The 25,087-nt window shown below is 39.2% G+C and overlaps 1 protein-coding gene across 1 annotated transcript in view; it reads left to right on the forward strand.

The window, feature by feature from the left end:
* Positions 1-205: 205 nt before the first annotated feature.
* Positions 206-25,087, forward strand: part of TMEM178B (transmembrane protein 178B) — a 368,543-nt gene continuing 343,661 nt past the window's right edge. The window contains exon 1 of the mRNA XM_070947569.1: positions 206-587. Coding sequence (XP_070803670.1) covers positions 206-587 — 382 coding nt within the window. The remainder of the gene's footprint in view (positions 588-25,087) is intronic.

Raw genomic sequence — 25,087 nt, forward strand, 5'->3', positions numbered from 1 at the left:
CCAGGAGTGAATGAACTGTCCAAGGTTGTTTATTTCTGGACCGAAGTCTCCCCTTCTCCCCTCCATCCCCTCCAATCTGTGACTGATGACTTTGCCTTCGCTTCCGTGTAATTGCTGATAGCAATTGGTGTCCTCTGATACCCACCCTGGAGCTGGGCTTTCTCTGTATGTGAAGATGCCCATGGTGTTTCTGTGAAGCTAAGGTATGGCTGCTGGAAGATTGCTACTTTATGCTGGCCTTTCTTTAGCTTTGTGTGCTCTGGGCATGCTAGCCGTGGCCATCTGCTCTGACCACTGGTATGAAACGGATGCCAGGAAACATCGGGAACGATGCAAAACCTTCACCACGCGGAGGAATGACCCTGGCTTCATTTATAACTCTAACAATAATCTGCCCCTCCGGGCCAGTAGGTCAAAGCTGGACCATTGGGAAGGGAAACTTCTCCTGGCAAGAAACAAGAGGCAACTCTTTGCCATGAGTGCCGTTGATGAGTGCAACAGGCAATATAATTCTACCAACATGGGACTTTGGAGGAAGTGCCATCGGCTGGGATTTGACCAAGAAGTGGAGGAACTCATTGCTAAAGGTAGGAGCTTCCTTTTAAAACTTACTTGGTTGAGCTACTTCCTACAAAGCAGTAGAATCATGGGATGCTCTTAAATGTGTTGCCTTGGAAGTAAACTCCTATTGAATGCAGTTGGCCAATTAATTCGAAATAAATAGCTATGGTGAAGCCATAGAAAAGCGACTTCTCCCAACTTGGTGCCCTTCAGAAGGTTTGGATCAGTTCCTGTCATGCATAGCCAAGATGGAAAAAGCTGGGTAGACATTATAGGAAGTGAAAGCCATTTCCTGTGCAGGGTGATGAGTTATAGGAATTGGTCTGCTCCAAGAAGGTTATCCTGCCTAAAACCCATTTACCAGATTATCCCATAGGTTTAACAATCATAGGTGAGAGAGTTCTGTTTTACAGAATGCAGAAATGAGAAGTGCTGTGAATGCCATGTCAGTTTTATCAGGTTACCCAGTACTGTGGGTAAAATGAGCTGTTTTAAAAGCCAAAGTAGAGCAGAAAATTCACAGAATCCAACATCACCGATCAGAAGGCTAGATTGTTTCTAACTTAAGATTCATTCATAACTTAAGATTTTTATTATTTTAAAAATAATAAAAAAGGAGAAATGGAAGAGAGTGAGTTTAGTGGTTACAGGTTATTTAAAAATGGACCCTGAATTTCCATTGGAAAAAATAATAATAATGCATTAAGGAAACTCTAATTTCATCCCTCTCCCAAAGAGCCATTCTCTCTTGATCAAAAGCAGCCATGTATTAATTCTTTCCTCCCCCCCCCCGCCCTATAAAGTATTTGGCTAAAAATGATAGTCAGCATATTTGTCTGTATTATTTCCTTTTTCTTTTTTAGAACAGGCAAAGTATAGATGATTCTTAATTATGCTGGATGAATTATCTGGATGAAAGTTGCAGACAGATTGCTTCTGAATGATTCGTTGCTACATTTTAATTTTTATTGCTGTGCTACAGAAAAATACTCTCTAGTCAAATGTATTAAAAGGATCACTTTGGAGGGGTTCTGTTATAGAAACCTTAAGCAGTTACACCACTCTTTTTGTTTTTAATTTTTGTTTCTTCTTCAGTATAGATTTCAAGCTCCCTTGTGTGGATATATAATTGGTTCCATTTATTATAGATGAAGATTTCAAAGTTTGATGCAGGAGATTAAACATCTTTACCAAAAAAAGCAATCCAGTCAAAAGCATGTTGCCTCTTCATTAGGAGTTCAGATACAACCTTGAGGTTTAATAGCCAGGCGGTGTGATGGACTAGCAGCTGTTTGGTGACTTCATGAAATGTATTCTTGGCTCTGTTCCATTTTGTAATGGGCGACTGTCCATAATCAAAAGCTGTTGTCACAGTTGGCACCATGGCTGGCTGGCTCAGCAGGGAAATCAAGGATTCTTCCAGGTCAGACCCTGAGTTTATTACAGTAGCACCAAAAGGAGCTCTGGGGATTTATCTTGGGTTAATTTCTTCTTTGACAAAGTAAATAATATAGGTAACAGTAGTCTGATGCTTTTAAACCAGAGGTGTCAAACTCAATTTCATTGAGGGCCACATCAGGGTTGTGTTTGACCTTGGGGGGCTGGGGTGGGTGTGGCATGGCCAGTTCAACATCACTTGTGTCGGAGGTGCCTGTGGTAGCCCAAGCACTCTGCCAGCAAAAACAGGCTCCCGAGCTCCATTTTTGGCTGCGATGGTCTCCTGCAACTTTCTACCAGCAAAAATGGAGCTCGGGAGGGCCGCAAGCAGCCCTTCTGAGCTCTGTTTTCACTGGTAGACACACTGTGGGCCAGATCTAAGCACTTCGCTGTTTCCAGAGAGGCCCTGTGGGCCAGATCTAAGCACCCCATGGGCCGGATCTGGTTCCTGGGCCTTGAGTTTGACACCCCTGTTTTAAACCATGCTTAAATATTGACAGAATCTTTGCAATCCACATCAATGGGGAAAATGAGAATTTCAACTCAATAATATATTTCTTAGGTAGCTTCATGTAAACCAACATTTACGTGGCTCAATTGCCCATTAGCAAAACCCAAGTTGTAAAAAGGGCATGGCCATTCAGATGGAATAATAAACCATGATTAAACATCATAGAGTTAGTGTGAAACAAGGAAAATTTAGATACTGAACTGGAAAGGCTTGAAATGATGAATAGCTAAAGCCAGTTTTATGAATCTCTTTTTCCCTTGGAGTTGCTGCTTACCAGTTACATACTATGTTTAATTTGGTGAGTGCTTTGTTGTTTATATTGGATTATAGTTGCTGAATCAGATCTGGATAACTTAATGGGGAATCCTTGGTGCTCTCTGAGCCTGGTTGTATATGCTTGCAGACATTTCATTACAATACTAGGTAATACTTTCGTCATCTGTCTGCAAGCTTAGAGATCACTAAAGATTCCAGTTCAACCCTGAACTACAGTATTCTCCCATTGGATAATTTAATATTAATTGTTAAGAAATGGAAGTTGAAAAATAGTAGATTGCCCAAGACCACTGTGCCTATTTAATGGGTTTTTATATGAGGAGAAATATATTGCGTAGAAGCTAGATTTAAATTCAACATTTTTATGGCTTTAATGGAGAAGCTATTGACAAGATTCATACTCAGTTACACTATTTATTATATGTTGAACCAAGCCTAAAATGAATTTAGGGACAAGTAATCTATTTTCTTACATAACTTGATACTGGACTTCTTTAAAACCTCCTGCATGGATATCAGGTGGGTTTAATGATCTCTCACCTTGTGTGGTTGAAGAATGTAATTGTAGGAAATCCATAATTTATGGAAATGGGGAAAATTCTTTGTGAAGTATATGTTCAGGGATGCTAATTTTTCCACTATCCCAATATGCATAGTTTCATTCCACTTTCACTTTCCTCTGTAGTTTCAGTTTCACTATCTCAGCATGTCATCCCTTGGTTCCATTTAATAAATTTCAAGGAGCCAATAAAAAAAAGCAAACCACACTTAGATTAGGTACCACAGATGCCCAAAGGATACTAAAGGAACCCAACTATGAAAATATACTGTTTTAGTTTAGAAAGCTGGGGGGGGGAAATGTTTTTGCTTAACTTGCTATAATTAGTTTCATTTTGAAAAACCAAACAGATAGAGCAGTAGTTTTGTTCTGTAAATCAGTAGAACCTAATTTATGTCATTTTGTGTAAAACTACTGCAACTATAGGAAAGGGGAAGAAAATTAATAGTGCCACTAAATTTTCCTAATTGGGGGAAAATTCTAATATTTTGTGTTTGTTTACTGTGGTAGGATAATCAGAATAGGATATTTAACATACTATATTACTTTCCCAGCAGTTTTGAGAGACAGCAGGTAGTAACTTCTCATACATGCCAATTCATAAACACTTTTCTCCATTGCAAATAGTTATTACATCTACTGTAGTCTTGAAATGACTGCTGTAACAAGATATAAAAAAAACTTACCCATTTTGCTTTGAATTTGAAATCATTATTAACTTTATATGTGCTCCATTTCAATCTAAGCTAGTTATTTGAATTTAGTATGAGTTCTTAATGGGATAACAAGTACCAGCAGGGTTTGGCTGATAACCGTTATATTTGATCCTTGCCAATCTTTTATACTTGAGCTGGACAGAGTAAATAGATTTAGAAGGTGAATAATATCTCTGAGAGAGGGGAATTGTTAGCTACAGTTTCCCATGCAGGAATGACAATAATGTAAACAGGCAATTGTCACAGAACTGACTGTGGAAAACATAAGGCAAATATTCCATTATTGTGTGGGAAGTATGGGAAGAAAAGGTGTAGAATTAAATTCAGGAGGATATAAGTAGGCCCTGGCTTTATGTTAGATGCAATGTATTGTTAAAAAAATAACCCACTTCTATTCAGATGTCATAATAAATATTCAGTTTAGACTTTGCCATATCATCAGTGGTGGGTTGCTCCTGGTTCTGTCCAGTAGTAAAAGTGGCAGGAGGCTCCGCCCACCCATCCAGATGTCATAATGGATGATCGGCGCATGCGCAGAAGTGCGTGCACTCTGTTGCGAACTGGTAGTAAAGGTAAGTAGAACCCATCCCTGCATATCATGTAATGGGAAGCTTTAGCCAAGTTCTTGGCCTAACATCTTAAAAGAGGCAAAAAGAAGACAATTCTTTAAGAAGTCATTATTGAATCCCAAATGATCCAACAGATATTCTCATGTCCTACTTAGCTCTAAAGCAAGTCTTGTCTACATTAAGGCTAATGGGCGGGTCAAATGCCCTGATTATTCTTCCAAGGTGCTTTTACAATGAATTAAAACAACTATTGTTAAGTAATGAATTTAGAACAACCATATAGCTCATGAGCGAGACAAGGATGCATTTTTCACCATATCTGTTTAATTCTTCTTCTTGCTTTTAAGATTCCTGGCAACTGCCTGGACAAATCTCTGCAGTTTTCTTGACAAGACTTCAGAAGTATTTGCCATTGCCTTTGTCATGGTATGTGGGGAAGACCTTGAGAAACAGGGTGAAGAGGTGCTGCCTAGGGAATGGTCAGATCAGTGAGAGCTTAGTGTGGTAGCTGGATAGCGGGAAGGGCAAGAGCCTCGAAAGGAACTCTCTCTAGGCTTTTTGGGCTATGAAGGAGATGGCAGGAGAACTGTACTTTCAGACTTGCAAGATTCTATTAATGTAGTTTTACAACCTTATGCCACCAGACTTGAAATTTTGGGCTTGGAAAATTTAGATAAATTTTGATAATCAAGAGAATGAAGCAGATGGTGGACTATGGGAAGCTTAAGGGGAGTAGAAAGAGAAAGTGAGGTATATGGATAGGGTCAAAATGGGGGTGTTTTTTGCTTTTTATATTTCACTTGAACACATAACAATGAAGAGAAGCCTATCACTTCTCTGGGGAATTCATTCCAATATTGAAGCATAGCTCATAAAATCATCTACTACAATGTCCTACCTGTCAATGACTACTTCAGCTTCAACCACAACAATACACAAGCACACAATAGATACAAATTTAAAGTGAACCGCTCCAAACTCGATTGCTGAAAATATGACTTCAGCAACAGAGTGGTCAATGCCTGGAATGCACTAGCTGACTCTGTGGTTTCATCCCCAAACCCCCAAAATTTTAACCTTAGACTGGCTACTGTTGATCTCACCCCTTTCCTAAGAGGTCTGTAAGGGGCATGCATAAGAGCACCAGTGTGCCTACCATCCCTGTCCTAATGTTCCCTTTAATTGTATTCATTTTATGTATTCAATTCATGCTTATACTTATATATATTATCTAATACGTACTCGGTTAATAAAATAAATAAATAAATAGAGCTGAGGTGGCGCAGTGGTTAGAATGCAGTACTGCAGCTACTTCAGTTGACTGCTAGTTCAGCAGATCAGCAGATCAAATCTCACGGGCTCAAGGTTGACTCAGCCTTCCATCCTTCCGAGGTGGGTAAAATGAGGACCCAGATTGTTGGGGGCAATATGCTATATGACAAACAAACAAACAAACAAACCAAACAGAATTATCTGGAATTAGTTGTGTTTCTTGTCTGGTCTACCTGGTAAGGATGACAGCTTCCTAGGGCTGAGAGAGTGTGACTGGCCCAAGGTTACCCAAATGACTTCTTACCTAAGGCAGTATTAGAACTCCCAATTTCCCAATTTCTAGCCTGATGCCTTAACCATGAGACCAAACTGACTCTTGTCCCAAAGGTGCTTTTCAAAAGGCAACTGGAACTTCCTTTGTTTTTCCTTTCAAGGAAAAACAAAGGAAGTTCCAGTTGCCTTTTGAAAAGCACCTCAAAGACAACCGTGACCTGGATGATTGAGATTCTCTATAGACATCTCTGTTTAATTTACAACAGATATACTGTATTCAGGGCCGGATTTAGATGAAAAGAGGCCCTAGGCTATTCCACTTATGAGGCCCTTTCACCTGTAGTGAAAGTGTAATTTTAATTTTGCTAACAATTTGAATGTAGGCCCCTCTTGATCTTGAGGCCCTAGGCTGAAGCCTAGTTAGCCTATAGGAAAATCCGGCCCTGACTGTATTATAAGAGTGGCCAGACTGGAAGAGATGAGAGGAATCAGAATGAGAGACTGAAACACTTCACAATTTGAAATGCGCAGATAAATACTGCTTTGATAATCAAGAGAATGAAGCAGATGGTGGACTATGGGAAGCTTAAGGGGAGTAGAAAGAGAAAGTGAGGTATATGGATAGGGTCAAAATGGGGGTGTTTTTTGCTTTTTATATTTCACTTGAACACATAACAATGAAGAGAAGCCTATCACTTCTCTGGGGAATTCATTCCAATATTGAAGTGATATTATTGTTCAGAGGTTGCCCCTAACACCTATCTGTAAATCAAACCCATTATTTTATGTTCTGACCTTTCAAATGACAGAGAAGGGGTTGACCTTTTCTGTGGCATCTTTTCATGTTTTTGAAGGGTTCATCAAAGTCACACTCAAACTTCTCAAGGATTTCCAGATTCTTATAATAAGACTTCGCTTCTAGTCCCTGATCATCCTTGTTGCCCCTAGTCTGTTCCAGTTTTTATTCATTTATTTTTATTTATTTAGTTTGTCAAACATGTACAAGATAACAGGTATAAGTATAAACATGAATATGAACACAGGAAATAAATGAATGGGGACAGTAGAACAGGGACGGTAGGCACGTTGGTCCGCTTATGCACGCCCCTTACAGACCTCTTAGGAATGGGGTGAGGTCAACAGTAGACAGTCTAAGGATATGGGGGTTTGGGGATGCAACAACAGAGTCAGGTAATGCATTCCAGGCATTGATCACTCTGTTGCTGAAGTTGTATTTTCTGCAATCGAGTTTGGAGCGGTTTACCTTGACTTTGTATCTATTGTGTGCTCGTGGATTGTTGCGGTTGAAGCTGAAGTAGCCATTGAGAGGTAGGACGTTGTAGCAGATAATTTTGTATAGTACACTTAGATCAGACATTAGTTTGTCTGACTACATCTTAAATTGTGTCCAGAAGTAAAACATAAAGTCTCCTTTAAGTCAAGCTTGACTCCTGGTGGTTTTATGGATATATCTATCCATATACCTGTGTTTATAATTGCAGGAGTTTGAACAGTTTAAAATAGATAACTTGTTCCAGTGATCTCTGACACATTCAGCTTGTTCCTCCATGCTGGAGAATTCAGGGACTTTTGCTCCGAATAGATATTCAGAGTATTACCCCCTGGATATCTTTTGAGAGATATATTTCTTGTGTTGTCAAATCATATCAGCTAATTTGAAGTTCTTTTCATATTTTTGATCTTCACGACTGAACAGTCTGATTGCTCTTTCTTATGATGTTGCTTGGAGCTGCAGTTCTTGACACCCTAAATATGTGCCATGCCATCTCTTCAGTCTGACAGTTTTTGCAACCTTCTTTGGGGTCTGTCTTTGGTATCTAATGCGGAAGGTTGTCATGTATGATAGCCTGTACATGACCTAAGCATGAGAGAAGTCATAGAAATTCAAGGGCACATATAAATGAAAGCCATCTGATGAATCCGCAGACAGAGAGAGAGGGAGGGAGGGAGGGAGGGAGGGAGAGAGAGAGAGAGAGAGAGAGAGAGAGAGAGAAAGAACAAACTAGATGGTTGTCTTTTCTTTGACGTGAAGGGAGGCGGTTTAGAGACACAATAAGTGCCATTGTTTATGGTAGATAGTGTTATCACCTGTAATTAGGCAGGTTAGAATTCCATTAATAGACATGGATGTAGAGGTCTTGGCATTGGCATAATAAGGTAATCCATAGTACTATCAGGCAATACGTTCCAGTTGTAAATGTTATTGTATAACTTACATCTCCAAACCTTTTGGTTCCTCAGTTAAAGTGGGCATTTTTGCCACAACTGCAGACAAAATATTTATAACCCTATGCAGAGTTTCTTCTTGGACTTTATTCATCAGATGTTCTCCTTATTTGTAATATAGCTAACAACTCCAAGAACATGATGTGGTTGAATGAGGCATACTTTCACTGATAAAATCTTGACTCGGAAGAAACAATTTTTAAATTCACTGGGATAAACCTCTATATACCATAAATATTGTTAAGATTGCAACCTCTGAGTACTATTTTTGCAAATTCTTTATATATCTTTACTGTTTAACTTCATGTGCTACATTCTTTTTTAATTCACTGCAATAATTAGCCATGGGCAAAAGACCAATAAAATGTCTAGATTATACCATACTAACCTCCAAATTATTTCCTGTTCTGACAATTTAGGCATGAATAAAGAATGTTCTTTGTCCTGAAACTGATTTTCTACAAATATTTATTGTCTAAAGAATTCTATGCCTCCCTTCAGCATAGCCCAGGGCAGCTTACATTAAAATATAAAACACAGTAAACCAGAACTAACATCATAAAACAATAGGGACAACCTTTACAAAATTCTGTACAATTCAGCAGAGTAAAGTGCCCCACAGTGAACTTTACACCAAAAGATCTTCTATGCTAAAATAGTAGAAGATAACTTAGAAGACATTTTATAAACGATGTGCCAGAATCAAGAAAGTTTCTTCCCTGGTTGCCATCTACCTGATTACAAATGTTAGAATTCAGACAATGCTAAAGCTGATCATCAATATTAGAAAAATTCTGGTGATCAAAGGTCTATATTAATATATACCTAATACTTAACTAGGGATGCGGTGGCTCAGTGGCTAAGACACTGAGCTTGTCAATCAAAAGGTTGGCAGTTCAGCGGTTTGAATCCCTAGTGCTGTATAATGGGGCGAGCTCCCGTTACTTGTCCCAGCTTCTGCCAACCTAGCAGTTCGAAAGCACGTAAAAAATGCAAGTAGAAAAATAGGGACCATCTTTGGTGGGAAGGTAACAGCGTTCTCTGCGCCTTTAGTGTTTAGTCATGCTGGCCACATGACCACGGAGACATCTTTGGACAGCGCTGGCTCTTCGGCTTTGAAATGGAGGTGAGCACCGCCCCCTAGAGTCGGGAACGACTAGCACATATGTGTGAGGGGAACCTTTACCTTAATACTTAACCACAGACAGAGAATGATTTGAGTTCCCCCAAAGGCCAGGAAATCATGCTGACGATATCTTCCTTAACTACGTCTTGTATAGCAAGGCTGCATCTAATTTACATCCGTAAAACAGGTTACAATATCTTGAAAGTTACTACAGTATATGGGATTACCTTTGATTCTAAAGTTGTGGGGGGAGGGAAACTAAGATTGTGGAATTCTTGGTGCTCTCTCAGCTTGTTTGTTTGCTTGCAGAGGTTAACATCAACATCATGCTGATGATGTTACCTATCTGGGCAATGAAACATCTGCAAGCAAACAGCCAAGCACAGAGAGCACCAAGAATTCCACTGTTCAACCTGGAGAAGAATATTCTATTCAAACTGAGACTGCATATGTTGCATTATTAACAAATTAAGATGAATTATTTTGCACTATGAATGATTGCTCAGCCCACACGAATTCATCTTCCTTCCTTTGTTGATGGCCTCCCAGCAGCTTCTGTAAAGGAAACCAGAAGAGCCTCCCAGTGTGTGGTCAAATAACTGCTGCGAGGAGTTTCATGGCTGTGCCTAGAGTCGGCTTTCCGATTGTTTCAGCTGTTGTGCACATATTCTATGTGAATTCTACCTATCCCATTCTGCTCTTGATTTCAAATAAGTCCCAACTTGCCCCAGACATTCATACCACCTGTTGAGAAGAGCTCACCTATCTGAATCCAGCAATTTTGCACTTCACTGCAAACCTCTTCAGGTTTGAGTGAGTAACATGTAATCTGAGGTTTGTGCTTGTGAAAAGCAATTCTAAAGAGCCATTGCTGGTACATGAAGAAAATGTGTTTCACAAAGAAAATGATCATCTATATCAGGAGTGTCAAACTCAAGGCCCAGGGGCCAGATTCGGCCTACAGGGTGCTTAGATCTGACCTGTGGGACCACCCTAGAAACAGCAAAGGAATGGCCTGCCAGCAAAGATGGAGCTCGGGAGGGCCCAGGCTCCATTTTCAGCTGCAATGGCCTCCTGCCATCTTCTGCCAGTGAAAACGGAGCTGGGTGGGACGCACGCATCCCCCTGACCTCCATTTCCATTGGCAGAGGGTTGCAGGAGGACATTGCAGCTGACAATAGAACTCTGGAGCCCGTTTTTGCTGGCAGAATGCTTGGGCCACTACAGATGCCCCCGACCCAAGTGACGTCAAGCTGGCCACGCCCACCCTGGCGACACCCATCCTGCCCCCCTCCCCCGAGGTCAAACACAACCCTGATGCAGCCATGCGGTTAAATTGAATTGATTTTAATTGGGTTGTTTTAAATTGTGGCCAAAAATATTTAATTATTTTTGAAACTGTTTTTAAATTTTGTATGTTCTGTTTTATTCTGGCTGTTCACTGCCCTGAGTCCTGCTGGAGAAGGGCGGTATACAAATTAAAACAAATAAATAAAACAAATAAAATAAATCAATGAAATCAAGTTTGACACCCTTGATCTATATGGTTTAAAGTCTGCTATCACAGGGCTGCTCTTGCTGAAATGGCGCGCTGATGTACTTCAAGTAGCAGTCTAATGCATACAAAGCATGAAAGATCGGTGGTACGGTTCTGAGGAAACCCTGGGTTTCAAATCCCTGACTTACAAGACTTCATTTAGTGACCAGTTGAAGTTAACAACACTGGAAAAAGTGACTTATGACTGTTTTTCATACTCACAACCATAGCAGCATCCCCACGGTCACATGATACAAATTCAGACGCTTGACAACGGATTCAAATTTATGACAGTTGCAGTGTCCCGGGGTCATGTGATCATCTTTTGCGTCTTCTGATAAGCAAAGTCAATGGGGAAGCCAGATTCACTTAACAATAGTGTTACTAATTTAACAGCTGCAGTGATTCACTTAACATCCTTGCTAGCCTTACATTCCATCAAGCAAATTCATAAGTGAGGCAGTATACTCGTGATTGTATAAAGCAGAGGTTCCCAATCCCTAATCCCCGGTCCATGGACCAGCACTGGACTGTGGCATGCCAGAAACCAGGCCTGGCAAACAAGAGAGGCTCCATCCATGGGATGCAGGCAGCACACAAAACCCTCCAGTCTGTGGAAAAAAAACTTTCCACAGAACTGGTCCCTGGTGCCCAAAAGGTTGGGAGCCACTGATATAGAGGAATTTCAGCTGGAGGCTTTAAAACTACATTTTTTGCAAGAAGATAGAGCTTGGATAAATTAAGGAGCCCAGCTACATTCTTGATATCCATTTCCTGCACCTTGAGGCCTCCCTGTCTGAAAATATCATTGCCTTGAGTTCTTTTCTTACTCAGAATCTTGATCCGAAATGGAAGCTTTTGTGTTTCCTGACTTTCTGCTGATGCTGCTTCTTAAATCTGTATTTTTTTTTGCCTTTTTCATGGGTTTTGCTAGGCTGCAACCCTGTTAGTTCCTGTCTTGAGGGCAATAGCAGCCACCATCTTGTCCATAGACATGGAAAAGCAATATGGCAGTACAGATGCCTGTGAGACAGAGTCAATAGATTCACAGAATCATTAGAGATTTGAAACCTCATCTGAGAATGATCAGATGACTGGGTGCTTTTTGAGAGGAAGTTAAAGACATTCTGTCCCAATCACACCAGGCCTCACTGATGGCCAAGGACACACAATTCCTATTCTGTAATATTTGAGGCATCAATCAGTCCATCAAGATGATGTACAAAAATGCCTAGCTAATTCAAGAGAGAAGGGGATTTCTATTCCTTATTGGAAAGTGGGGGTTTAAAATGTCTTTCGAGGTTTGACTCGTGTACACATTTTTCTTCTGTCGTGAAGCAAACTGGAAGTTATAAACTGCATATAAGACATTTTCTTCATTGCTCTTGCTGTTCTTGTTAAACTAGACCATTGTTTTAAGGCACTGCTATTTATTTTATTTTGCTGGCTCCTACTGGTTCCATTCCATGCCTCAGAGGTTTTATTTGGACAATATACACCAGCCACAGAGTTTGGAATGGTCTCCTACATACAATAAGAACAGCTGTATAGTGTGAAGGACAATAGCTCAGTCGTAGGCCATATACATTACATACAGAAAATCCCAGGTGAATTTCCAAGTATCTCCACTTGGAACATGTCCGGACTGAAAACTATTTATTTATTTATTTATTTATTTATTTATTTATTTATTTATTTATTTATTTATTTATTTATTTATTGGTTCTATTTATATGCCGCCCTTCTCCAGAGACTCAGGGTGGCTAACAGTGCGTTAAGCAATAGCCTTCATACTTTTGTATATAGCTGCTTAGTAGGGCTTTCGGCCCCCCCTAAGCGGCGTTCTTTTTTATACAGTCAGCTTATTGCCCCCACATTCTGGGTCCTCATTTTACCTATCTTGAAAGGATGGAAGGCTGAGTCAACCTTGAGCCTGGTGAGATTTGAACTTGCAGTAATTGCAGGCAGCTGGTGCTACTTAACAGCACTTTAGTCTGCTGTGCCACCAGACACTCTTGATAGGTTAGCAGTGTAACATGGTATAGGATTTAATACTGTACAAGTATAGGGCACTGGTTTTCAACCCAAAGGCTTTTCGAGATGTGTGACCTTCAAGAATTGTAGGAAATGAAGCTCCTTGAGATGGGAACCAATGGATCTTGAGCTGTGTCTTGAAGGTGAACAGCCAAATATTCCCATTGCCGAGAAAAGGTGGAGGGAAAAAAAAAGCCACAGACAGATAGATACAATTTTTTTTCTCTCCTTTCCTAATACACACACAGAGAGGCTGCAGAAATAAATTTTCTGTTTGACTATTCCTTAATTCTTGCCTCCAAGAAAGGTTAAATCTTGCCAATCTTGTACAGGTAATCCTTAACTTAATGACCACAATTGAGCCCAACATTTGTTGAGGCATTGGTTAAGCGAATTGTGGCCCATTTTACAACCTTCGTTGCCACTGTTGTTAAGTGAATCACCACAGTTTCTAAGCTGGTGACATGGTTGTTAAGTGAGTCTGGCTTCCCCATTGACTTTGCTTGCAAAAGGAGATCACATAAATTTTAAGTCACTTTTTCAGGGCCTTTGGAAGTTCAAACGGTCACTAAACGAAATGTTGAAGACTACTTATATCTATGAGGTTTTGACTAAGCTATTTGGAAGAAGGGGTTCAGTGAGTGGAAAGCCAAATATCACAGATGTGCCTGGTGTAAAAACTTTACAAGATCTTCCCAAAAGAGCATGGCTATCCCTAAGATGGCTCAGTGTGTGTGTGTGTGTGTGTGTGTGTGTGTGTGTGTGGGGAAACAGCTAAGATGGGAAATACAATTTTGACACGTTGTATAGATAGTCGGTAACTGCATCTTCTATGTATTACATAATGCCTTTTTGATTCTTCCAAATATAAAGCGTATTTTGGTGACTTTGCTTTGGGTGATGAAAATATTTCATATGCGTAATACAGCTCAGACATTTATAGACACTGAGAAATCTGTTCCAAACAAACCAATCAAACATTGCTGTGCAGTCAGTCCAATATTGGGGAAAGATGAGAGAGCATACAAACAGTATGCCATAGATGTGAGACTGAACGCTGAATGTATCACAATAATGAGTGTAACACCAATGACAGCTGTGTAGCCAGTTCTTCGGAAAGAAGCTGAGAATCTCCTCAAATGTCACTGATCTTAGAATAGAATTTATATTTAACAAAGACACAATTGGTCATTGGAGAAAGCACTCTGGAGTTATTATTTTTTTTTGTGGGGAAAGCAAAGTAATCTGAAAGCAAAATATAAACTTTTAGTTGGTAATAGTGAAGTATGGGCTTGGATCGGGGTGAAATCCAAAATGTTTTCCCTACCGGTTCTGTGGGCGTGGCTTGGTGGGCGTGGCAGGGGAAGGATACTGCAAAATCCCCATTCCCTCCCCACTCCTGGGAGAAGGATATTGCAAAATCTCCATTCCCAACCCACTCAGGGGCCAGCCAGAGGTAATATTTGCCGGTTCGCCAAACTACTCAAAATTTCCACTACCGGTTCTCCAGAACTTGTTAGAACCTGCTGGATTTCACCCCTAGCTTTTCCCCATAAAATCAACTTACCACTTTGGTCCCACTGCATTGTGATTAGCTCTTTCTCCGTAGCTTTTAAGATGTTGTTTGACAATGAAAAGAGATATGGCAATTGGAAGAGTCAGTGTTGATGGGAATAAATAGTCATGGCTATCTGGCAACATCAATATATTACTGTCAGACAAGTGCTGAGTGTTGGTGTTGACAGGTGGGGGATATCCAAGCAGTGATTGTCATAAAGAGATACATTCAAATGCTTATGTATTGTGTGTTTTTTTTAAGCCACGGGGCCTTCAGCACTCTGACAAAATAGAGGGCCTATCAGTTTCTTCATTTGTAATGTCAGGCAAAATTTGAGCAAGCAGCCAAGTTCTCTGAACTCTTCATCAGGTTTGTAATTAAACAAAGTAGGAATCCAGAGGAGAAAAACTGATGAATGCTGAAGCCATGGTGTGTGCATTTGATCACAGTCTTGAAAATAAAACTTCATGCTGGGGGTTCGCACAATGTAGTAACATGGTTTAGAGTGGCTGAGTTTATGCATTTGATTAAGCATGATGGTTAAGCATGATGTGTAAATCAAGTGATCTTTGGCTCAGATGTCCAAATAGGTGCCCTCTAGCCCTGTTCAACTTCAAATTCCACTATGCTGAGCCAACAGGACCAAAAAGTTTATTTATTTATTTCATTTATTTATTTTGTCGAGTACATATTAGCTAATATATATAAGTATAAGCATGAATTGAATACATAAAATGAATACAATTAAAGGGAACATTAGGACAGGGATGGTAGCACGCTGGTGTTCTTATGCACGCCCCTTACAGACCTCTTAGGAAAGGGGCGAGGTCAACAGTAGACAGTCTAAGGTTAAAATTTTGGGGTTTTTGGGATGAAACCACAGAGTCAGGTAGTGCATTCCAGGCATTGACCACTCTGTTGCTGAAGTCATATTTTCTGCAATCGAGTTTGGAGCGGTTCACTTTAAGTTTGTATCTATTGTGTGCTCGTGTATTGTAGTGGTTGAAGCTGAAGTAGTCATTCACAGGTAGGACATTGTAGCAGATGATTTTATGCGCTATGCTTAGGTCATACTGAAGGCGGCGTAGTTTTAAATTTTCCAAGATCAAAATTTCAAGTCTGGTGCAATAAGGTATTTTGTTGCAAGCGGAGGAGTGGAGGACTCTTCTTGTGAAATAAATCTGGACACGTTCAATTGTATTAATGTCCAATATGCAGTGCGGGTTCCAGACAGATGAGCTGTATTTGAGAATTGGTCTAGCAAATGTTTTGTATGCTCTTGTAGTAGTGTAATATTACCGGAGAAGAAGCTACGCAAGATTAGGTTTACAACCCTTAATGCCTTTTTGACAATGTTGTTACAGTGGGCTTTGGCACTTGATATGAGTACTCCAAGGTCCTTGACAGAGTGAGGGTCATCTACAAGATCATGTCCACTCAGCTTGTGTTTTGTGTTCTGATTCTTTTTGCCAAAGTGTAAGACAGAGCATTTGTTGGTTGAGATTTGGAGTTGCCAATTTTTTGACCATTCCGACACAAAGTCAAGGTCTTTTTGAAGGGTAGCAGCATTGTTGGTGGTGTTAAATAGTTTTACATCATTGGCGAATTTTCAAAGGCTGAGCCAAATGCTTTTCTTATGGCCTTGAGTGGTTCCCTTAATATGTCAGAGAACAGAAGTTAGGATACATTTTTCTATGGTTCCCATAAGAGTTGTATTGGAGGCATTTCATGTCTATCGATTTTTATTTTATTTTACCTAATTGATTTCCAAGGGCTTTAGGCAACATTGTCTTCTGCCTAAGAATCTACTTAATGTTCTCAGGACTCAGTGTGAGTAACATTTCCCTTTGTGGAGGTTTGTGAAGCTATATACCGTCCAATATCTTGTGCCTGCCATTATCCTAAAATGATGGTTAATGCTTAACTACTGTTGCGAAGAGATTTATGGTCTGATTTCTTCTGACCAGAACTGAAAAGGAAAAGTTGAAGTTGACCACCAACTTAATGTAAGTTGACCTCATTGTTAAGTCATTAACTTTCCACATGCATCATGTAGTTCCCATGTGATCAATGTACGTGTTCAGCTAGAAATTCAGCTGCCCCTTTCATCTCAAATGATATTAATGGTATAATTAGTGTTCTCTATATTATAAGGCTTTATAATCATTTGGAATGTGATTGGGCATGGCAGAGGTATTGAAGGGATTATAGTGCTCTAATTCATTCTTTGAGCAAATCTACAATGCTGTGAAGTCTGTGGTATAATGCGCTTTTCCAAAAATGCATGATATTTTAAAAATACACTGAGATGAGGACATTCGTCCTTCCTAAACTAGATTCATATATTATACTATGTCATGATACAATGTGCTTGGTTCTGACTTGTCTGTAAATAAATCTGCTTATTTATTAAGCCTTTGTATGCTGCCTATCGTCGGGATTCTAAGTAGCTTAGAATGACGCAATAAAATCCAATAAACTGTAAGCATTTTATAAAACTAAACCATTAAAACCAATAAATAAGATGAATAAAAACTGCTGCTCTCAACAGGCAGATCCAAATGTTGCAGGAACCAATCTGGGTCAGTCAACGGGACCAGGAATTTAGTCTTCCAAGCTTTTGGACTCATGGTGGAGTCTATCCTCAGGGAACTTCTCTCTACAAAATATGTGCTTTGGGCTATTCTATGCTAGTATTTATGTGGTGCCTGGTTGTGTGTGGCTTTTTATTCATTGATTGGGGTCCTGATGGCCAGCTATTCAGTTGTTAACTGTTGTTTCCTTGTGCAGCCAAGTCCTGGCTCCTAAGTACCTGATAAGCTAGTGGTACATTGGCACTCCTGTTGACTGTCAAGAGACCTGTTTCCTAGGCTTCAGTCATTTCCCTGGCTATTTTTGTACCTGCTCAGCCAACAATCTTAGTGGCTGTGAAAGTGAATGTACGTCCTTGTTCATTGCCATATGAGGATATCAACCAGATCCAAATGTATTCTGGAAGACTAAATTTATTTATTTATTTTATTTATTTGTCAACAAGTACAAGGAAACAAGTAACAGTATAGACATAGACATGGACACATGAAAGGAATTTGGCAAAAATAAAAGGATATAAATAAGCAAAACATAGACATAAACACATAAAATGAGTACATATAAATGGGAACAGTAGGACAGGGATGGTAGGCACGCTGGAGCGCTTATGCACGCCCCCTTAGGGACCTCTTAAAAAACATGAAAGGTCCACGGTAGACAGTTTAAGGTAAAATGTATGGAGATTAGAGAGACTAACAACAGGATCAGGTGGAGTGTTCCAGACATTTACTACTCTATTGCAGAAGTCATATTTCCTAAAATCAAGATTAGAGCGAATTACATTGAATTTGTAGTGATTTCACCTTTAGTGATTGCTAAACTGTGGCTTATGACTTAGCAATAGCACTTAGATTTATCTACCGCTTTACAGTGCTTTACAGTTGTCTCTAAGCAGTTTACAGAGTCAACATATTTTCCCCCAACAATTTGGGTCCTCATTTTACTGATCTCAGAAGGATAGAAGGCTGAGTCAACCTTGAGCCTGGTGAGATTTGAACTGCCAAATTGCAGGCAGCTGGCAGTCAGCAGAAGTAGCTGACATCTTTCACAGGGACAGTCAGTGCTAGTTTATTCAACCAACTGTGATTAAACAATTCATGGTTTATCGTAGAGGCATTTCCTGTTTGCCTTGTGAGAAAATATGTGTATTTCACATGAGGAATGGCAGTAACCATTTCAAATTGCTCAGATCGATTTTATCTTGGAGAAAACCTCAGGGATGCTTTACAGCAAGAAAGATTTCCGGCTTACACGAATGGTCTGCGAATGAGAATCATTTTGAAATTGTATCTTTCCCCTCTTCATCTTCATTTCACTTTTGTTTTTTAAAAATGAAGCAAAGCTGAATGCTCTGCAAATAAATAGATTATTTAGCTAGTTTAATAAAGGTATTATTAACAGCCACGCTTTCAGGATTTATTGGTGGATTTCAGTAAGTCAGAGTTAACAGTACAATTGCATTTATATTCCTGGGTAGGATGATGCCAGTGTGAGAGAAAATAATGTTGATCCTGCCAGAGATGTTCTACAGGATCAATATCATATTTTCTGACATAATCACAATCAGGGATATTACAGTTCTTGCTCTGGGAATTAATAACTAATCGCATGACAGATCATATCTTATTCAAGTTCTTCTGCTGATTAAGCACAAGTGTGTGTGTGTGCGTTGGAGAGGAAAAATGTGATGTGCATATACAGTCTCGATTTCTTCCCTTCCCAAATTCCATACGATATGCAGAAATACCCAGTCTAATATTTTACAAAGAGCATAAGCTCAATGAATGTTACACTTGCATTCTTCTTGAAATCAAATCACCTGGAGGCTATATGATTTTTGAAATTACTTTCTCTGCTTCCATCTTGAGGCTGTTTTCATTAAACCGAATACCAAACTGAGGTTGAAGGGCAGGAATGTAAGATTTCCATAGACAATTAACATTATGGACAAAGCAGAGAGAAGCTTCCTGCTAGGAATAGCCAGTTTGCCTGCCAGATTTTCTAGTCCCATTGGTTTGGATTTGCCTGATATAGATGGTTTTCTCAAATACGGGCTTTTGTACATAACCCAAAAGCAAATTCATCCTGATTTCTCCCTTTCAGAGAGGATGAGGCTTTATTATTTTGAAAGTTATTCAAAGGTATGGGAAAGAGATCTATGATCTATCCCCTTCAAGTTCTGATGAAGGAAGGAAGGAAAGAAGGAAGGAAGGAAGGAAGGAAGAAAGGAAAGAGAGGGAGAGAAAGAATGAATAAAAGGAAGAAAAAAATTTCCATTTAATAATTGAATTGAAAAGGAAAACTGATTCTAGGATAGTCTCCCCTTTAGAGGAATAAAAAAAAAGTTAGATAAAAACCTCATTGTATTTTATATTTATGTCCATATACTTTTAAAAAATGGGCATTTAGCTTGCAGTCCTAACTTGCCTATACCAGGCTGGTCTTCAGAAAATAACTATTGCAAACCTTCTGGAGCCAAGATGACTGAAGAAGTAATTGAACTAATGCAACAGGAAAAGTCCAACTACTGGACCAAATATACAATTAAACCCAAGATGGTGGAAGAGATGGCCCAAAGGTTAGCAATTTCCAGTCCTCAGGGGGCAATGGAAATTTACTATGTGAAACATCCAAAGGTAGACATATTACTGTTAAGAAATCCAGCAAATCATGATTAATCCAGTGGTTACACTACTTTAATGAGAGTTGCATCACTGCAGGCACAACTCAGCCCATGACCAGGGATAAGTTTTTGTCAGATGTTTCTTTAGACGTTTCATATTTCATGAAACTTCTCAGAATTTTCCAAAGTCCAAGTAAATTAGGTTGAATATAGAAGCCAGGAGCCATAGACATCTACAAGCAGTTCTCCCTAAATTTAGTATGGATGATGTTTCACCCATGATGTCAATGAATATAATAGTGGATAAATATCCAGTAGTGGCCTGGAAAGATACTGGAACCAAGTCTATTGTATATGCCTTACATGTTCAGCATTTAAATCAGGCACCCAATCTACCATCACAATACAAAGGATGGTCCTACTCATCCAGAGTCATATACTGTAGCATTTAGATAATATTGCTGTAGACACTTGAGAGGAAGAGTTCCTACAGAGATGTCAGAAGTGGTCCCCAGGAACCATCTAGAGGAGTTTTGAAGGGAACAAAAAGAAAACCAGAACCTGCCTAAGTTTCAAGATGATATGGAGATCATCAACCTCCATGTCTCAGCAAAGCTCAGAACTCCCTCAAAAGGACTGTTGCAACAGAGGTTCATGGGAAGGGATGGATCCAAACTTCAGAAACAGTTCATTTTGTAGGTTGACACAGATACCTAAATGGCTACATAAATGTAGAAGAACCAAAGAAAACTTAAAGCAAATTTTTCATTAGATTAGCTATGGCAAGCATGTGACTGAGTGTGTCTGCCAGAAGATAAAGAAAGGGAGGACAAGGTGAAGTCACCTTTACAGCCCTTTTCTGATAGTTGCATCCTAAGACGTATCCAATCCAAGACTCCTTGGAGGAAGCAGTATTTCCTAACTCTGGTGAATGATGGCATTAGGTGGCTCAGGTCAGCAGGTCTAAGCTAGATAGATGCTAAAAGTATAAGTCAGGCCGTAATCAATCTGTTTGCCAAGATAGGTTGACCAATGGAGATGTTGACAGACGCAGCATCTACTTTCTTCTCGAATGAGAAGGGTTATAGGCTTACGAGATGGGACAGCCATAGGATGACTTCATATAACTATCCTATTTAGTTAGTTTTGTAAAGATATTACATTATTAAGCTTTCAAGATTTATTGGTGGATTCCAGTAAGTCAGAGTTAATAGTGGAATTACATTTATTCATAGGAAAGACTTTGCCAGTGCTAGAGAAAGTAATGTTGATCCTGTCAGATATATTTTACAGGATCAATATAATATTTTCTGGCATAATCACAACTAGGGATATTAGAGCCCTTGCTCTGGGAATAACAACTCATCGCATGGCAGATTGCACTTTATTCATTCCCTTCCGCTCTTCAAGCAGAACTCTGTGTTGTAATGGAAAAAAAATATGTATATATATATATGATCTTCCCCCTGCCCCAAGATTCTATATGATAAGCAGAAATAGGCTAATATTTTAACAGCATAACTCAAATAAGTTATATTGAGTTATACTTGCATTCTCATAGAAATTAAATAACCTGAAGGCTACATAGCTTTGAGGTTATTTACTCTGCTTGCATCCTGAAACTCTTTTCATTAAACTGAAAACCAGGCTGGAGTTGAAGGACAGATATGGAAGGACTTAGTAAGATAATTAACATTTGGATAAAATGGAAAAAGGATTCATACATTTCCTGATTCACATTCTTCAATAATCCAAAGAGTTTGCTAGGAAGCAGAAGTTGCGGAGTACACACTATATTTAATAACAACTGTTGTGTGGGGGAAGAGGGAAACAAAACATTTGTTCCCATACAAATATTTTTAAAATAATAATCCATGAAAACAATAATTTCCTGCACAGGATCTGTTTAGTCCAATTCAATAATCTCTCTTGCATGTGCTTCTTTTATCTTCTTGTTGAACAACTTAGAGGTGGTGCAAATGGCTCAGAAAAAAAGGATATGGAATCATAGGATTCATGTTTAACGCTTGGCCATAATATGACACCTTTGTTTTGCTTTATTTTGGATAAAGGAGTTCAGAATTAAGTTTAATCTAGTCCATCATAGTTTGGTTACCAAATAATGATCAACATCCTAGCTTAGCACAGTGTATGAACAGAGCTATTTTCACATTTGAGCAGTTCTTCTTCTAGAGCACTGAACACCTATGTTTAAAGACCAGTATCTCATAAGTGATATCCAGATTTAACCTTGTAACTGGGTAGAAGTTGAAAGGATTTCTCAAAGCTGGAAGGAAAAGAGCAGCTGAGGAATGACTCCATGGGGGTATGTTGAAAGACACAATACCTAAAACAATACACAACCTGCCAGAATTTTGAAAGCTGCAGCATTTTAAGAACAGTTTAAGACAGGGATCCCCAACCTTGGCAACTTTAAGACTTGTGGACTTCAACTCCCAGAATTCTGGAAGTTGAAGTCCACAAGTCTTAAAGTTGCCAAGGTTGGAGACCCCTGGTTTAAGAGAAGTTGATTTAAGGCAAGGAAGCAACTTTTTCTGACCTTATTGAATGAATGTGAATCCCAGATTTCAGTAATTATTTAAAATTAAGCAAGCCTGTCCTTCCTATTACAAGTACAGTTTTAAAATTTATTGAATTTTCTCTTTCTTTGTTCATTTCCAATATTTCTCTTAAGACAATGTAAAATCTTTCCCTCTTTTCAAGAGAGGATAAACATATATAGGCCAGCATTCTGCAGTGGTACAAAGCTTGTGTATTTCCAATCTCCAAGGCTGTTGTTAAGCATGGAGACAAGCCTGCCAAACACAATATTAAATATAGGCTGGAATTGTACACAGCCTATTAACTCCTGCTTTGCTTCACCATTCCTTATTGAATCAATCACATTTGACTGAGTTCATAGAATAGGCTAAGTCATAAAACATCGCTTACAAACCGCATCCTAGCTTAGAGCAATATGGAAGCAGAGGTTCAACGTATAAGCCGAAACAAAGACATACAGAATGCCTTGCAGTCAGCATTAAAATCCAATCAGCACATGTTTTTCCAATTCACCTTCCTTTTAGAAGTCTTTGGCCCACTTTTTCTTCCCTGCTTGTCTCTATTGTACCAATTCCAGCAGAGATGCTTCTGTAAAATCTGGGTAAGTCTGCATGTTGCCTAATTTGGCTAAATATGGGCTATGAATCTGTTTCATATCTCCTAGCAAGGTTGCATCTTCAAGACATCACATACCTAAATATTATAATAATCCCACAATTAGATATCTCATTAATTTTGAAAAGTCCCTTGACTTTCCGTTGGAGAACGTCCTCTCCACAAACAAACAAACAAATCTTATGGGGTTTCTGTGCATGTATCGCTGATGCCTTTGCAATCTTAGTGACTGCTTGAAGGGGAATATCAGTTGAAGAATGACTTAAGAATAGAATAGAATAGAATGAGCAATACATTCAGATTTCTTATTTTGATCATACATAAGACTGAAGACAACAGGGGATTCAAAAAAGAAAGCATGACAAGAGATAAGTTGATAATCTTTCCACAGAGTTTTCAAGAAGAAAAAAACAATGAGCAACTGAAGAAGGGGAGGATGATGAAGCAAATGAAGGAAAAACTAAACAGCTGTATAATTAAGAATTGAATAAGATAGGACCACCTGACCCAATGCATCCTTTTCAATGGCAGAGTCCTCCTTCAAATATTTTGCTAATTCGTTATTATTACCAGTTCCAAATCTCCCATTTTATTAAAACTTTGGTATTTATTAAAATTCACATCTCGAGGGCCACATGATCTACTACAAAAAAGATGTTGAGGCTTTGGAAAAAGTTCAAAGAAGAGCAGCTAAGATGATCAAAGGCCTGAAGACTAAACCATATGAAGAACAGCTGCAGGTTTTGGGTTTGGCTAGTCTAAAGAAAAGAAGAATTAGGGGTGACATGATAGCAGTATTGCAGTATTTGAGGGGCTGCCACAAAGAAGAGAGGATCAAATTATTTTCCAAAGCACCGGAGGGCAGGACAAGAAACAATGGTTGGAAACTAATCAGAGAGAGAAGCGATTTGGAATTAAGGAGAAACTTCCTAACAGTGAGGACAATTAACCAGTAGAACAGCTTGCCTTCAGAAATCGTGGGCACTCCATCACTGGAGGTTTTTAAGAAGAGACTAGACAGTCACTTGTCTGAAATGGTACGCTGTAGATTCTCCTGCTTGAGCAGGCGGGTGGACTAGAAGACCTCCAAGGTCCCTTCAAGCTCTATTCTATTCTATTCTATTCTATTCTATTCTATTCTATTCTATTCTATTCTATTCTATTCTATTCTATTCTATTCTATTCTATTCTATTCTATTCTATTCTATTCTTTTGTTCCCCACCTATGGAATAATGTTCCCTTCTGAATCTTCCCTTCTCCAGAATAGGCAATCTTTCTGGAATCAAAGCAGTGGTAGATTTTAAATTTTTTTTACTACTGATTCTGTGGGTGTGGCTTGGTGGGCGTGGCAGGGGAAGGATACTTTAAAATCTCCATTCCCGCCCCACTCCGGGGGAAGGATACTGCAAAATCCCCATTTCCTTCCGATCAGCTGGGACTTGGGAGGCAGAGAATAGATGGGGGCGGGGCCAGTCAGAATTTTTATTACCGGTTCTCCAAACTACTCAGAGTTTCCGCTACCGGTTCTCCAGAAACCCACCTCTGAGTCAAAGTACCATTGCACAATGTTGTGCAGTGGTCTGGGCATACACAAATATAAAAGAAATGCTGAAATGATATAAGTTTTTTTTCCAAAATCTTATAAGCTTTCAATGATATGATATAAAGGGTTGAAAAAATTCTCAAGATTTGACAGTCTTGTATAAGATCTCAATAGAATTCAATATTTTTTTTAAAAAAACAAGTTTTAGGCTCATCTCTTGGTAACAGGTGTTTAGGGACCATAGTCATTACTTCCATTATCAAACATCTTTTCCCAACGCTGAACATTCTCTGGCACGTTTTTCATGCACAAGCTGTAAAATAAATTCAATTATTTCCATCTTTCTCCAAGTTACATCCCTCCAAACATTTTGGACTCTTGTATAGTGATAAATGATGATGGAAAATATTGTCAAACAGCATCTGGACTGCTAGACATTCTCTCCCTATTCTGGATACAGTACTTGGGATCATAC

This window comes from Pituophis catenifer, unplaced genomic scaffold (assembly GCF_029215685.1).
Source record: "Pituophis catenifer annectens isolate HBS135680 unplaced genomic scaffold, rPitCat1.0.hap2 SCAF_7, whole genome shotgun sequence".
Classification (NCBI taxonomy): Eukaryota; Metazoa; Chordata; class Lepidosauria; order Squamata; family Colubridae; genus Pituophis; species Pituophis catenifer.